Source organism: Mauremys mutica, chromosome 10 (genome assembly GCF_020497125.1).
Source record: "Mauremys mutica isolate MM-2020 ecotype Southern chromosome 10, ASM2049712v1, whole genome shotgun sequence".
NCBI lineage: Eukaryota > Metazoa > Chordata > Testudines > Geoemydidae > Mauremys > Mauremys mutica.
Window position 1 is genome coordinate 865,180 of NC_059081.1, and position 14,365 is coordinate 879,544.

The 14,365-nt window shown below is 62.8% G+C and overlaps 1 protein-coding gene across 1 annotated transcript in view; it reads left to right on the top strand.

The window, feature by feature from the left end:
- Nucleotides 1-7,032: 7,032 nt before the first annotated feature.
- OBSL1 (obscurin like cytoskeletal adaptor 1) overlaps nucleotides 7,033-14,365 on the top strand; it is a 69,721-nt gene continuing 62,388 nt past the window's right edge. Inside the window, exons 1-2 of the mRNA XM_045032795.1 lie at nucleotides 7,033-7,043; nucleotides 10,394-11,496. Of these exons, the coding sequence (XP_044888730.1) occupies nucleotides 7,033-7,043; nucleotides 10,394-11,496 (1,114 nt within the window). The remainder of the gene's footprint in view (nucleotides 7,044-10,393; nucleotides 11,497-14,365) is intronic.

The following is a 14,365-nucleotide window of genomic DNA, read 5'->3' on the forward strand; positions in this document are numbered from 1 at the left end:
CCCTCCCTGCTGGCCTCTGCCTGGGCACGGTGGCATTGAGACGTATCTGACACTGACGCAAATGTCTGCTAGCCATGAATATTATCTCTGGGCTATGGAAACAGCGAGACGTCTGGAATGCAAGGACTGCAAGGACAACAGAGCAGGGGGACGCAGCCCCGGGCAGGGGGAGGTCACGGTGCACTGGGTGTGCGGGACAAGGATGGTGGAGCCCAGTCCAGAGGGAGGTCAGACTTCCCCAGGTGGGTGAGTGAAGGTATTGCCAGGACCGGGGAGCTGCAAAGACAGCATAAAGCTGCCCACCCCGTCCTGTGCCAAGTGCCGCTGAGCGACAGCACAGACACTGTGCCTGTCTCTAGTCCTTCTGCTTGTAACAAGCCTGCTGTGTGTGCCCACCTGTAACCAGTGCCCGGGTCTGCAGCCCTCCTGACACTAGTGCTGTGTGTACCCGCCTGTAACCAGTGCCCGGGTCTGCAGCCCGCCTGACACTAGTGCTGTGTGTACCCGCCTGTAACCAGTGCCCGGGTCTGCAGCCCGCCTGACACTAGTGCTGTGTGTACCCGCCTGTAACCAGTGCCTGGGTCTGCAGCCCGCCTGACACTAGTGCTGTGTGTACCCGCCTGTAACCAGTGCCCGGGTCTGCAGCCCGCCTGACACTAGTGCTGTGTGTGCCCGCCTGTAACCAGTGCCTGGGTCTGCAGCCCGCCTGACACTAGTGCTGTGTGTACCCGCCTGTAACCAGTGCCCGGGTCTGCAGCCCGCCTGACACTAGTGCTGTGTGTGCCCACCTGTAACCAGTGCCCGGGTCTGCAGCCCTCCTGACACTAGTGCTGTGTGTACCCGCCTGTAACCAGTGCCCAGGTCTGCAGCCCGCCTGACACTAGTGCTGTGTGTACCCGCCTGTAACCAGTGCCCGGGTCTGCAGCCTTCCTGACACTAGTGCTGTGTGTACCCGCCTATAACCAGTGCCCGGGTCTGCAGCCCGCCTGACACTAGTGCTGTGTGTACCCGCCTGTAACCAGTGCCCGGGTCTGCAGCCCGCCTGACACTAGTGCTGTGTGTACCCGCCTGTAACCAGTGCCTGGGTCTGCAGCCCTCCTGACACTACTGCTGTGTGTGCCTGCCTGTAACCAGTGCCTGGGTCTGCAGCCCGCCTGACACTAGTGCTGTGTGTACCCGCCTGTAACCAGTGCCCGGGTCTGCAGCCCGCCTGACACTAGTGCTGTGTGTACCCGCCTGTAACCAGTGCCCGGGTCTGCAGCCCGCCTGACACTAGTGCTGTGTGTACCCGCCTGTAACCAGTGCCCGGGTCTGCAGCCCTCCTGACACTAGTGCTGTGTGTGCCCACCTGTAACCAGTGCCCGGGTCTGCAGCCTTCCTGACACTAGTGCTGTGTGTACCCACCTGTAACCAGTGCCCGGGTCTGCAGCCCGCCTGACACTAGTGCTGTGTGTACCCGCCTGTAACCAGTGCCCGGGTCTGCAGCCCTCCTGACACTAGTGCTGTGTGTACCCGCCTGTAACCAGTGCCCGGGTCTGCAGCCCGCCTGACACTAGTGCTGTGTGTACCCGCCTGTAACCAGTGCCCGGGTCTGCAGCCCGCCTGACACTAGTGCTGTGTGTACCCGCCTGTAACCAGTGCCTGGGTCTGCAGCCCGCCTGACACTAGTGCTGTGTGTACCCGCCTGTAACCAGTGCCCGGGTCTGCAGCCCGCCTGACACTAGTGCTGTGTGTGCCCACCTGTAACCAGTGCCCGGGTCTGCAGCCCGCCTGACACTAGTGCTGTGTGTACCCGCCTGTAACCAGTGCCTGGGTCTGCAGCCCGCCTGACACTAGTGCTGTGTGTACCCGCCTGTAACCAGTGCCCGGGTCTGCAGCCCGCCTGACACTAGTGCTGTGTGTGCCCACCTGTAACCAGTGCCCGGGTCTGCAGCCCGCCTGACACTAGTGCTGTGTGTGCCCGCCTGTAACCAGTGCCCGGGTCTGCAGCCCTCCTGACACTACTGCTGTGTGTGCCCGCCTGTAACCAGTGCCCGGGACTGCAGCCCTCCTGACACTACTGCTGTGTGTGCCTGCCTGTAACCAGTGCCCGGGTCTGCAGCCCGCCTGACACTAGTGCTGTGTGTACCCGCCTGTAACCAGTGCCTGGGTCTGCCGCCCTCCTGACACTAGTGCTGTGTGTACCCGCCTATAACCAGTGCCCGGGTCTGCAGCCCGCCTGACACTAGTGCTGTGTATGCCCGTCTGTAACCAGTGCCTGGGTCTGCCGACCTCCTGACACTAGTGCTGTGTGTACCGGCCTATAACCAGTGCCCGGGTCTGCAGCCCGCCTGACACTAGTGCTGTGTGTACCCGCCTGTAACCAGTGCCTGGGTCTGCTGCAGTCCGCCTGACACTACTGCTGTGTGTGCCCGCCTGTAAGCAGTACATGGGTCTGCAGCCTGCCTGACACTACTGCTGTGTGTGCCCACCTATAACCAGTGCCTGGGTCTGCAGCCTGCCTGACACTACTGCTGTGTGTGCCCACCTATAACCAGTGCCTGGGTCTGCAGCCCGCCTGACACTAGTGCTGTGTGTGCCCGCCTGTAACCAGTGCCTGGGTCTGCAGCCTGCCTGACACTACTGCTGTGTGTGCTTGCCTGTAACCAGTGCCCGGGTCTGCAGCCCGCCTGACACTACTGCTGTGTGTGCCCGCCTGTAACCAGTGCCCGGGTCTGCAGCCCTCCTGACACTACTGCTGTGTGTACCCGCCTGTAACCAGTGCCTGGGTCTGCAGCCCGCCTGATACTACTGCTCTTAGCTACCCCTGGTTACACAGCGGGGTTAGCTGTACCAATGACCCTGCTGCTGTGGGGGCCAACGGCTGGGCCGGGTGACGCCTGGCTGTTGTGCTGTTGTGTCTTTGCAGCGAGGCGAACTGGCCTGGTTCTGCTCAGCAGCCATCAGTGCTGGGGTTCCTGGCTGTCACGTTATTGATTTGAACTGGGACCATATAGAACATGGTTGCAACCAAAGTCCTGTAGTGGCACCAAATCTTGTATAAAGGGAGTCAAATGACCAGGTTATGGGTTGCTGGTTAGGATGATGCTGTCTATATGTGTGTATCAGTTTTGTAGTTGAAGTTATGAGTATTGGCTCTATGCTGTCTGTATTTCAAACTTATGCTGTGCTTCTGGGTGACACCCCAGACAAGCTGGTGTTAGCTCTGCCTAGCCTGCTTGAGGGCCCATTAAGGACCATCAACTACACAATTGACCCATTGAGAGAAGGCAGATACGCCTTATAACTCAGCAAAGTGCAGGAACTTGCCCATGGGACTGCAGACTCCATTTTGCTGTAATTTTCCACAGTAAGAACAAAGAGGTTCTTACACCTGGAAAAGACTATAAAAGGCTTATGCCTCATCTCCATCTTGTCTTCAATCCTGCTTTTTACCTCTGGAGGGACTTTGCTACAAACTGAAGCTCTGAACAAAGGACTGAATGACCCATCCCAGCGGGGGATGTTCCAGAGACTTGATTTGAACCTGCAATGTATTCTATCGCTGCTGCAAGCCTGAACCAAGAACTTTGCCATTACTGTATGGAATTGATTCCATTTAACCAATTCTAGCTCTCATCTCTACCTTTTTCCTTTTATGAATAAACCTTTAGATTTTAGATTCTAAAGGATTGGCACCAGCGTGATTTTGGGTAAGATCTAATTTGTATATTGACCTGGGTCTGGGGCTTGGTCCTTTGGGATCAGGAGAACCTTTTTTGTTTTACTGGGGCATTGGTTTTCATAACCATTCATCCCCAGGACGAGTGGCACTGGTGGTGATAGTGGGAAACTGGAGTGTCTAAGGGAATTGCTTGTGTGACTTGTGGTTACGCAGTGGGGTGAGACCGAAGTCCGCTTGGTCTGGCTGGTTTGGTTTGCCTTAGAGGTGGAAAAACCCCAGCCTTGGGCTGTAACTGCCCTGTTTAAGCAATTTGTCCTGAATTGGCGCTCTCAGTTGGGTTCCGCCAGAACCAGCATCGTTACACTGGCCAACGAGGGTTTGTTTCTCGGGTTTCCACTGGAGTTTGGCCGGGGCGGGCAAGCAGGGTGGTTGTCCTGGGCACCGGCTGAAAAGGCCATCACATTGCTCGAGTGTGCCCGTTTGCCTTTCTAAAATATGAGTTAATTTTTGTTCCTTGGCTGGTTAGTTACAGCTTTTTTTAGTGGCTCATCCGGTCTGCGGCGGGGCGCTGAAACTATTTTCTAGCTAGATCAGAGCTAGCTCAGGTGGTGCCATCAGACCTCCCGACTGCAGTGTAGACATACCCTGTATGGGGCTGCCAAGTTTCTACTTGCACAAAACCAAACAGCCTTGCCCCGCCCCTTCTTTGAGGCCTCGCCCCTGCTCACTCCATCCCCCCTCCCTCTGTCCTTGCTCTCCCCACCCTCACTCACTCGCAGGGGGTTGAGGTGCGGGCTCTGGGGTGGGGCAGGAGGGGGCTCCGTGCTGGGATTGAGGGTTCAGAGGGCTGGAGAGGGATCTGGGCTGGGACAGGAGGTTGGGGTGCGGGAGGCCTCATCTGGAGTACTGTGTCCAGTTTTGGGCCCCACACTACAAGAAGGATGTGGATAAATTGGAGAGAGTCCAGCGGAGGGCAACAAAAATGATTAGGGGGCTGGAGCACATGACTTATGAGGAGAGTCCGAGAGAACTGGGATTGTTTAGTCTGCAGAAGAGAAGAGTGAGGGGGGATTTGATAGCTGCTTTCAACTACCTGAAAGGGGGGTTCCAGAGAGAATGGAGCTCAGCAGTTCTCAGTGGTAGAAGATGACAGAACAAGGAGTAATGGTCTCAAGTTGCAGTGGGGGAGGTTTAGGTTGGATATTAGGAAAAACTTTTTCACTAGGAGGGTGGTGAAGCACTGGAATGGGTTCCCTAGGGAGGTGGTGGAATCTCCTTCCTTAGAGGTGTTTAAGGTCAGGCTTGACAAAGCCCTGGCTGGGATGATTTGGTTGGGAATTAGTTCTGCTTTGAGCAGGGGGTTGGACTAGATACCTCCTGAGGTCCCTTCCAACCCTGAGATTCTAGGATTCTATGAGGGGTCGGGGTGCTCCGGGCAGCGCTTACCTCAGGCAGCTCCCAGAAGCAGCAGGATGTCCCCCCTCCGGGTCCTAGGCGGAGGCGCAGCCAGGCGGCCCTGTGCGCTGTCCCTTGCACAGGTGCTGCCCCTGCAGCTCCCATTGGCTGTGGTTCCCAGCCAATGGGAGCAGTTCTTGGGGCGGAGCAGCATGTGGAGCCCCCTGGCTGCCCCTATGCCTAAGAGCCAGAGGAGAGACATGCCACTGCTTCCAGGACCGTGTGAAGCCATGGCAGGCAGGGAGCCTGCCTTAGCCCCACTGCGCTGCTGACCAGACTTTTGCTGACCAAATCACCATGGTCCCTTTTCAACTGGGCGTTCTGGTCAAACACCGGAGACCTGGCAACCCTCACCCTGTACCGTTCCCCTTCCCCCCACATCCTGGTTCCCCATCCCACCCCTGCTGCAGTCTGGCGTCTCCTCTGCCCCACGTCCCTGCCCCCCACATCCCTGCGCCCCATCCCACCCCCTGCTGCAGCCTGGCATCTCCCTCACCCCAATACCTGCACCCCCACATCTCTGTGCCCCAGCCCACCCCTGCTGCTGTCTGGAGTCTCCTCTGCCCCACGTCCCTGCCTCCTACATCCCTGCGCCCCATCCCACCCCCTGCTGCAGCCTGGTGTCTCCTCTGCCCCACGTCCCTGCCCCTACATCTCTGCACCTCATCCACCCCCACTGCAGCCTGGTGTCTCTCACACCCCACATCCCTGCCCCCCATGTTCCTGCCCCCCACATCCCTGCGCCCCATCCCACCCCCGCTGCAGCCTGGCGTCTCATGGGCCCCACATCCCCATGCCCCACGTCCCTGCGCCCCATCGCACCCCCTGCTGCAGGCTGGCGTCTCCCACGCCCCTGCCCCTCACATCTCTGGGCCCCCTGCTGTAGCCTGGTGTCTCCCGCACCCCACATCCCTGTGGCCCACGTCCCTGCACCCCACATCCCTGCACCCCATGTTCCTGCCCCCCACATCCCTGCCCCCACATCTCTGCGCCTCATCCACCCCCACTGCAGCCTGGTGTCTCTCACACCCCACATCCCTGCACCCCACGTCCCTGCCCCCCACATCCCTGCGCCCCATCCCACCCCTGCTGCATTCCATTGTCCCCTGCCTCCCCATCCCCCGCCTTCACGCAGCACTCAGCCCCCAGCGGTGGGCTACGTCCCCTGTCCCCCATTCCCGGCTCTCTGGCTGGCTGCTAGCGGGGAGCTGCTGGCCTCTGGGCACTGCGCACCCTGTCTAGTGTGGGCAGCTTGGTGTCCGTGAGGCTGTGCGGACACCCCAGGCTCCTGCGCAGGGTCTGCCCTGGGCAGTGCTGAGCTCTGTGCCGAGGCGAGCGGCCGGGCAGGGCCTGGCTGGGCCGAGGGCTGCACTCCTGCTGCAGCGCTATAGATAGCTGGCCCTGCCCACCCCCGCGTTATCAGCCCCGCGTGTCATCGGAGGGTATTTTTGGGGACAGCAGCTGCAGGCATTTGTAACATTTGGTCCCTGCATGTTGACACCCTGGAGCTGTGCAGGCCGAGGTAGCGGGGCAGGGTGGCGGACGTGGGGCAGAGAAGGCAGCGGAGCCGGGAGGAGGTGCCAGGGCACAGCCGGGCTGGCGTGCAGGGGTGGGCGCAGCGACAGGGACGAGGAGCAGAGCTGGACGGGCGGCTGGAGCGTGTGTGACAGAGGGAGCAGCGGAGTCGCACGCACGGACGGGACAGGCTCTCTGAGCGGGGAGGACTCGCGGGCTCGTGGGTAGAGCCTCCCTGAGGCACAGGAGGCTCCAGCCCCACTGGCCTGGTTCTGACGCTCTGTCCCCAGCTCTGTGCCTGGCACCGTGAGTATCTTGGCCCCCTGCTCTGCCAGTCGCAAGGAGCCCACGAGGACTTTGCAGGCCTCGTGAGGGATGCCCTTCCCCAGGTTCCCGCGATGGATGTGGGGTGAGGATCTAGGTCAGGGCATGGGGGCCCATGCGTCTTAGCCCCGCAGGAGTGGCCAGGTGTGGGGCCACCCTATGGAGCCGGGTCCTGGGTTCACCCAGGGTGATCCTGACGCCAGTTACAATTTACTGCCCAGCAGCAATGGGGGAACCTCTGCACCTCCTTCTCCCAGCGGGAGCCCTCCATGCCGCAGCCCAGGAGGGGCTGTGTCTTCCCTCCCCCCCCACCTGAGCCCTGGCTGCCCCAGTGCCAGCGGGGGGCTGCCTGCCCCCCCCGAACCCTGCCTGCCCCAGTGCCAGCGGGGGGCTGCCTGCCTTCTCCCCACCAGAGCCCTGCCTGCCCCAGTGCCAATGGGGGGCTGCCTGCCCCTCTCCCCACCGGAGCCCTGCCTGCCCCAGTGCCAGCGGGGGGCTGCCTGCCCTCCCCCCCCGAACCCTGCCTGCCCCAGTGCCAATGGGGGGCTGCCTGCCCCTCTCGCCACCGGAGCCCTGCCTGCCCCAGTGCCAGCGGGGGGCTGCCTGCCCCTCTCGCCACCTGAGCCCTGCCTGCCCCAGTGCCAGCGGGGGGCTGCCTGCCCTCTCCCCACCAGAGCCCTGCCTGCCCCAGTGCCAGCGGGGGGCTGCCTGCCCTCCCCCCCCGAACCCTGCCTGCCCCAGTGCCAATGGGGGGCTGCCTGCCCTTCCCCACCCCCACCAGAGCCCTGCCTGCCCCAGTGCCAGCAGGGGGCTGCCAGCCCCAGTGCCAATGGGGGGCTGCCTGCCCCTCTCCCCACTGTAGCCCTGCCTGCCCCAGTGCCAATGGGGGGCTGCCTGCCCCTCTCGCCACCGGAGCCCTGCCTGCCACAGTGCCAGCGGGGGGCTGCCTGCCCTCCCCCCCCCCGAACCCTGCCTGCCCCAGTGCCAATGGGGGGCTGCCTGCCCCTCTCGCCACCTGAGCCCTGCCTGCCCCAGTGCCAGCAGGGGGCTGCCAGCCCCAGTGCCAATGGGGGGCTGCCTGCCCCTCTCCCCACTGGAGGGGTTAATTCCACTGCCCTTGCACAGCGTGACTCCCTCTCTCCCCTGCAGGCCACTCAGCCGCCAGAAGGACGGTGCCGCTCTGTCTGTCCCCAGGGGCCCGTGGGGGGATCGGGCACCTGGTCTGCCAGTCCGGCTTCAGGGAGCATCTTCCCAGGCGCCCGCCCTGTGGGCTGGTAAGTGGAGAGGGTCCGTCTGGCAGGGAGATCAGGCTGCCCTGGCCACCTCCCACCAGCCTGGATTCTGCTGCCCCAGTGACAGCCCCTTATCAGCCCCTCAGGGTGAGCCAGGCCAGATGCTGCAGGAATGCGGCTCCACCCCACAGGATCCTGCAGGAATGGAGGGGAAGGAGCCAGTGGTTCTCTGTCCTGCTGCATTGCTGCCCCCTTGTCCCCGTCACCCCCTCTGCCCCACAGCCCCCCACTGCCCCACACCCCCACAGGGAGCTGCCTCTGCCCCCTTCCCCCACTGCCCCACAACCCCACAGGGAGCTGTGTCTGCCCCTTCAGCCCCACACATCCAGCAGGAAGCTGCCTCTGCCCCCTCACCTCCTCTGCCCCACACCCCACAGGGTCCTGCCTCTGCCCCCTTCCCCCACTGCCCCACACCCCCACAGGGACCTGCCTCTGCCCCCTCACCTCCTCTGCCCCACACCCCCACAGGGACCTGCCTCTGACCCCTTCCCCCACTGCCCCACAACCCCACAGGGAGCTGTGTCTGCCCCTTCCCCCTTCTGCCCCACACATCCAGCAGGGAGCTGCCTCTGCTCCCTCATCTCCTTTGCCCCCACCCCCACAGGGACCTGCCTCTGCCCCACACGCCCACAGGGAGCTGCCTCTGCCCCCTCCCCCCTCTGCCCCACACATCCAGCAGAGAGCTGCCTCTGCCCCCTCGGCCCCACACATCCAGCAGGAAGCTGCCTCTGCCCCCTCACCTCCTCTGCCCCACACCCCCACAGGGACCTGCTTCTGCCCCCTTCCCCCTTCCCCCTGTGCCCCACACCCCCACAGTATCCTGCCTCTGCCCCATCCAAGAAGGGAGCGTCTCTGCTTTCCTCTGCCCCCCAGGCCCAGGAGGACATCTCTGTCTCCTGTGTGGGAGGGAAGGCCGGGGCCTCACTGGTATTTGCTTCCTTTCAGTGCTGGGCTGGTGCCGGGGGCTCAGGCCTGGCTTCGCCGGGTACCCAGGGCAGACGAGTCGGTGCAAGGTGACTCTGGGCTCCCCAAGGGCCAAGGCTGCCATCGAAGGGGGCTGGGATGCCACAGGACCTTGGATGGGCTCCCCCCTCCCCCTGCAGCATCCCACCCCCAAATCAAGTCACACGCCACCAAACGGGAGCCCGAGGAGACACATTGGTCACTGCCAACCGGCTGGATTGGGACTGGTGCCCTCGAGGGGACGGCCCAGAGTACCATTCCCCACCCCGGAGCCAGCCAGTACCCTGCCCTGGGGCCAAGTCAGAGCTGTTGTCCCTGAGAGGGGAGGGGTCCCGTGGCCCATTCCCCACTCCTTGAGCCAGCCCGGTGTCGGCAGATTTGCCTGCATGTCGGTGTCCAGCTGAGCTGGCGTTCAGCAGTGACGAAACGTCACGGGCCAGCAGTGTCCTGGGGGGGCCCAGGAGAGTAGAGGGAGGCCTCTGGGTGCCAGGTATGGGACCTGCAAGGCACAGGAGATCTAGGGGGCCTTTGGGAGAGGGGGGAGACCCTATGTGGCATTGCACAGGCTCCTGGGGCGTCCCTGCCACCGCCTGAGCCAGGCCTGTCCGAGCCACCGCAGGGCTGGTTGCCTCTGTGCCCAAGGCTGGCGCTGGCTGAGAGTCCCGGCAGAGTGTGGTTGTGTTCGCGCCATCAGGGGATCCAGGAAGTGACCGGAGTCTCCCGGGTAAGGGCCCAGCGAGACCGAAATAACCGTTTAACAATAGGCTTGGGCTGGCGGCCTGCAGGGAAACCCGATGCACTGGGGTTGGGGTGGAATCCAGGGGGCTGGGGACTAAACATGTCCAGGGTGACCGCCGTCTTTTGGCCAAAGGACTCGGCACAAGATTCTTCTGAGCTTCCAGCTCCCAAAGGTCTGGGCAGCTGCTTCGCCTGGCCAGGGCCTGCGCCCCACGTGGCCCTGGGCTGAGGGGTCCAGGGGGCTCTGCTTTGAAACAGGCAGGCCACAGAGCCGCTTCTCCATTGGGCTGACCCTGCCGCGGCCTTGCTGAGAGGAGGCTGGCTCCCTGCGGGAGTGCCATGAGGCTCCTGGTCCCTCCAGTGCAATTCCTCGGCTTGCGCCATAGCCTTCTCCTGCAGCGGAGTTGGAATCCTACTGCTGTCTGTCTGTCTGTCCCTCCAGGTGTCTGGGCCCAGCTGCTGTCCTGGCTGAGCCCCTGGTGCGGGGCCCTGCAGCGTCCCAGCTGAGTCCGGAGATGGATGTGTTCGGGGGGGCCCCTCGGTTCCTTGCCTACCCCCGCACTTTCACAGTGCAGAGTGGTGCTGATGCCGTCCTGAAGTGCCAGATCGCGGGTGACCCACGCCCCAGCATCATCTGGGAGAAGGACAAATCCCCGATCGTGCTGCTGGGCCGCTTCCAGGTTGAGGCTGAGGGGAACGTGTACAGCCTGTCGATTTCCCAGGTGACCCCAGCGGACAGCGGGCAGTATGTCTGCAAGGCCAAGAATGCCATCGGGGAGACCTACGCTGCTGCCACACTCACGGTGGAGGCGGGGGAGCTGCAGCAGGAGGGAGACCCTGAGGATGTGCCCCCCGTCTTTCTGAGCAAGCCGCTCTCCTGGCAGGTCTGCCGGGGGGAGGACGTGATGTTCACCTGCAGGGTCTCGGGGCAGCCTTGCCCTGTGCTGCAGTGGGAGAAGGATGGGCGCCAGTTGTCGGATCTCTTCGAGAGCAGCCATTTCTCCGTGGGGAAGGAGCCGGAAGACTGGCATTTCCTGAAGATCTTTAGCGCCCGGCCCCCGGACGGAGGGGTCTATGTGTGCAGGGCGCAGAACCGCTCCGGGGAGGCCCTGGCAGCAGCTGTGCTCCTGGTCGACCCCATGGCTCGTGGGCTGCCAGGCTGCTGGCCCCTGAGCCATTTCAGTAAGCAGCCGGGTCAGCACGGTGACAGGAGACTCTGCCACGGGCAGCGCGCCGCACCCTGGCTGGCCCGGCCCAATGGCGAGGTGGCGCCCGGCGCACCTAAAGCCAAGGCGTTTGCGGTGAGCGAGGGGAAGCACGCCAAGCTGCGGTGCTACGTGACAGGCAAGCCGAAGCCCGAGATCGTGTGGAAGAAGGACGGGAAGGTCGTTGCGCCAGACAGGAGGCACCTGGTCTATGAGGACAGGGAAGGCTACTTCATCCTGAAAGTGCTGTACTGCAAGGCCCGGGACCAGGGGCTGTACGTCTGCACCGCCTCCAACACGGCCGGCCAGACCCTCAGTGCCGTGCAGCTCCATGTGAGAGGTAGGGCCCGGGGGGTGCAGAGACACGGGCCTTGCCCACAGCGGGCGGGCGAGGGGGGGTCAGAGCAGGCTGCTGCTGGTCAGTGGTTTAGCCCGGGTGTATGGAGGGGCAAACCTGACCCGCTCGCACTGGTTCCCTGGGGGCTGGGGTTACCCAGGGGGGCTGGATCAAGAGGAAGTGGAAACGGGATCCTGATTTGCCAGTGGGACAGTTTGCAGAGAAGCCAGGGCTCTGGGCTGTAGGGTGGGCCGTGGTGGTCTGGAGGAGGTGGTGGTGGTAATGGTGGGATCAGGATCGGGGCCACGACCCCAGCTTGGGGCCAGGCTCTGGGAGGCCCCATCAGTGGGCCAGGCCCCCGAGGGGTCTCGCTCTCCCTCCAGGGGAAGCCACGCAGCTTCACCGCCTCCTGGGGCTGGACCTCTGGGCCTGCAGCTTCCCTGCCCCCCCACCATGAGCTCCAGGCAGCAAGTCCCCCTGAGACAGACCCTGAGGGAGACTTGTACCGTCTTGGGGGGCAGCGTCCCCTCCGCCAGCATCTGCAGGGACACGCAGCCAGCGCGGGCCGACAGCTGGGTTTATTAGTCACCTGGACCCAGTACAGGGAGCTCTTGGGGAGCCCAGAGACCAAAGCCCCGTCCCTCTGGACTTGTCCCAGGCCAGCTGCACTTAACTCTCCTCTCCCTCTTCCCCCAGCCCTTTGATCCCGAGCTGGGGGATGCTGGGAGAGGCAGGGAGTCCAGAGACTCTGGGTTGTTGGTTGCTGGGGTCCATGTCTGTGCAGTCGGATTTGCCACTTGTGACGCAGGAGGGAGCGGGGTGGATTGACCTGGGAACGTCCTTTAGTTTTACTGGGACTGTCTGCATAGGGGAGGGGAGAGCAGGGGGTGACTTTAGGTGCGGGAGGGGACCTGAGCCTGTAACCTGAGCCAGGAAGGGTGGTGGGGCGACTGGACAAAGGGAGAGGGGGGAGAAGGAGGGAGAGAGCCTGCTGGAGAGGTTTTTAGTTTTCAGTTTTGGGCTGTCTGGGAAGAGGCAGGGAACCCCAAGTCTGGAGTCTAAGATCCTTGCCCCCAAAATGGACCTGACTGAGGGGTCCTGTTGTCTGTACCTACAAGCCCTGCTTGGGACTGTGTCCTGTCGTCTAATAAACCTTCTGTGTTACTGGCTGGCTGAGAGCCCCGGGGAATCGCAGGAAGTAGGGGGTGCAGGACCCTGACTCCCCCACACTCCGTGACACAACTGTTTTCTCAAGAGCTTAACTGATATGGGACCTAAGGCCCCAGACAGCTGGGAGCCCGTCACCCCTGTGTTAGCCTGCCCAGAGAGCGACAAGCCTTTCTATCCCCCAGGTAACTGCAGCACATAGGGGAAACTGAGGCACGCATAGGCTTCATGAAAATATTACAGCCAATTCCTGCTTCACTGCAGTGGCGTTTCTGGTTAGGACGTTGCAAGGCAGAAGGGTGGGCTTGGGGACGCAGAAGGCTGTTCAGTGGGTTGGTGGGGGGGTGGGGTGTCTCCGGTTCCAGTGTAAAAGAGCCCGGGAAGGGGAGGCTCTTGCACCAGTCCTAGGACATAGGCTGGGATGCCACAATGACCTAGGACTGCTCTGGCCAGCCAGGATCAGGGCCTTTCTCTCTGGCTGTCCTGCCTTCACCCCGGCTTGGTGCTGCTGCTGTCTGGGCTCGGAGGCTCAAGCGAGAAGAGAGACAGGGGAGCAGGACAGAAGGGTCCTGGTGTCACGGACTCACAGGACTCGTGCTCTCCCTTGGCTCCATACGGTCCCTGGGGGGAGCCCCCTTCAGTGCGACAACCCTTCTCGGGGGTCCCCTCTCTCTCAGGAGTTAACCCATGGGCTCCCCCGCCTCCTGGAACCGCACCTCTCATAGGCCCCCTCAGGGAGTCCACTCCCCATGGGCTCCCGGGGTCTCCACTCCCAGAGGGAATAATGCCCCCCCCCCCGATCTCCAGACTGGAGCGACTCTCAGCCAGCATAAAACAGGAGGGTTTATTGAGTGTCCAGGGCCGTCTCCAGGCACCAGCATCCCAAGCAGGTGCTTGGGGCGGCAGTCTGCAAGGGGCAGCAGTCCGTGTGTTTTTGCCCCCAAGCAGCGCATCGAATTGCCGCCGGATGGCGGGGGCAGACCGTGTGCCGTTAGGGCAGCACGCGCGTTTCCGCGGCAGTGGCAATTCGGTGGCAGCCTCTATGTTCAGCTGTCCGCGGCAGCACAGCTTCTCTCTTCCGGCTGAAGACAGAAGCTGCCGCCGAATTGCTGCTGCCGCGGAAACGTGCGAGCGGCCCTAATGGCGCACAGACTGCCCCCGCCGTCCGCGGTGACAATTCGGTGCGTTGCTTGGGGCGGCGAAAACAGTAGAGCCGGCCCTGTGAGCGTCTGAACCCAGCACAGGAAACTCTCCGGGCCCTTGGGCCTAGCAACCCTCCAGGTCACCCAGCACATCCAGGTCTCTCCAGCCTTGGGGGAGGGGGGGGGACCCTCTGGCTGCTCCGGCTGCTCCCTCCCCAGTCCAGCCACCCCCTCCTTCCAGCCGATCATCCGAAATCATCTCCCCCTACGGCTCCTCCCCTCTCCATTGTCTGCAGCCCACCTGGGCTCCTCTCTTCCCTCCTTTGTTCCCACCCCTGGCTGTATCCTCCCTCCTCAGCCCTTTCTATTCCCGCTGGCCAGAACCGGCTGGCTGCCAAGCTGGGCTGGGTCTCCTGGTCACCAGTCACTTTGTCCCCGATCTCCAGGCCTTTATCCAAGGTCCGGGCTGCAGGTGAGGTCACACCTGGTTCTCTGCAACAACCCCCCCCGCCACCCCCTCGTTACACACGCAGCACAGAGGGAAACCGAGGCACAAACAGAGT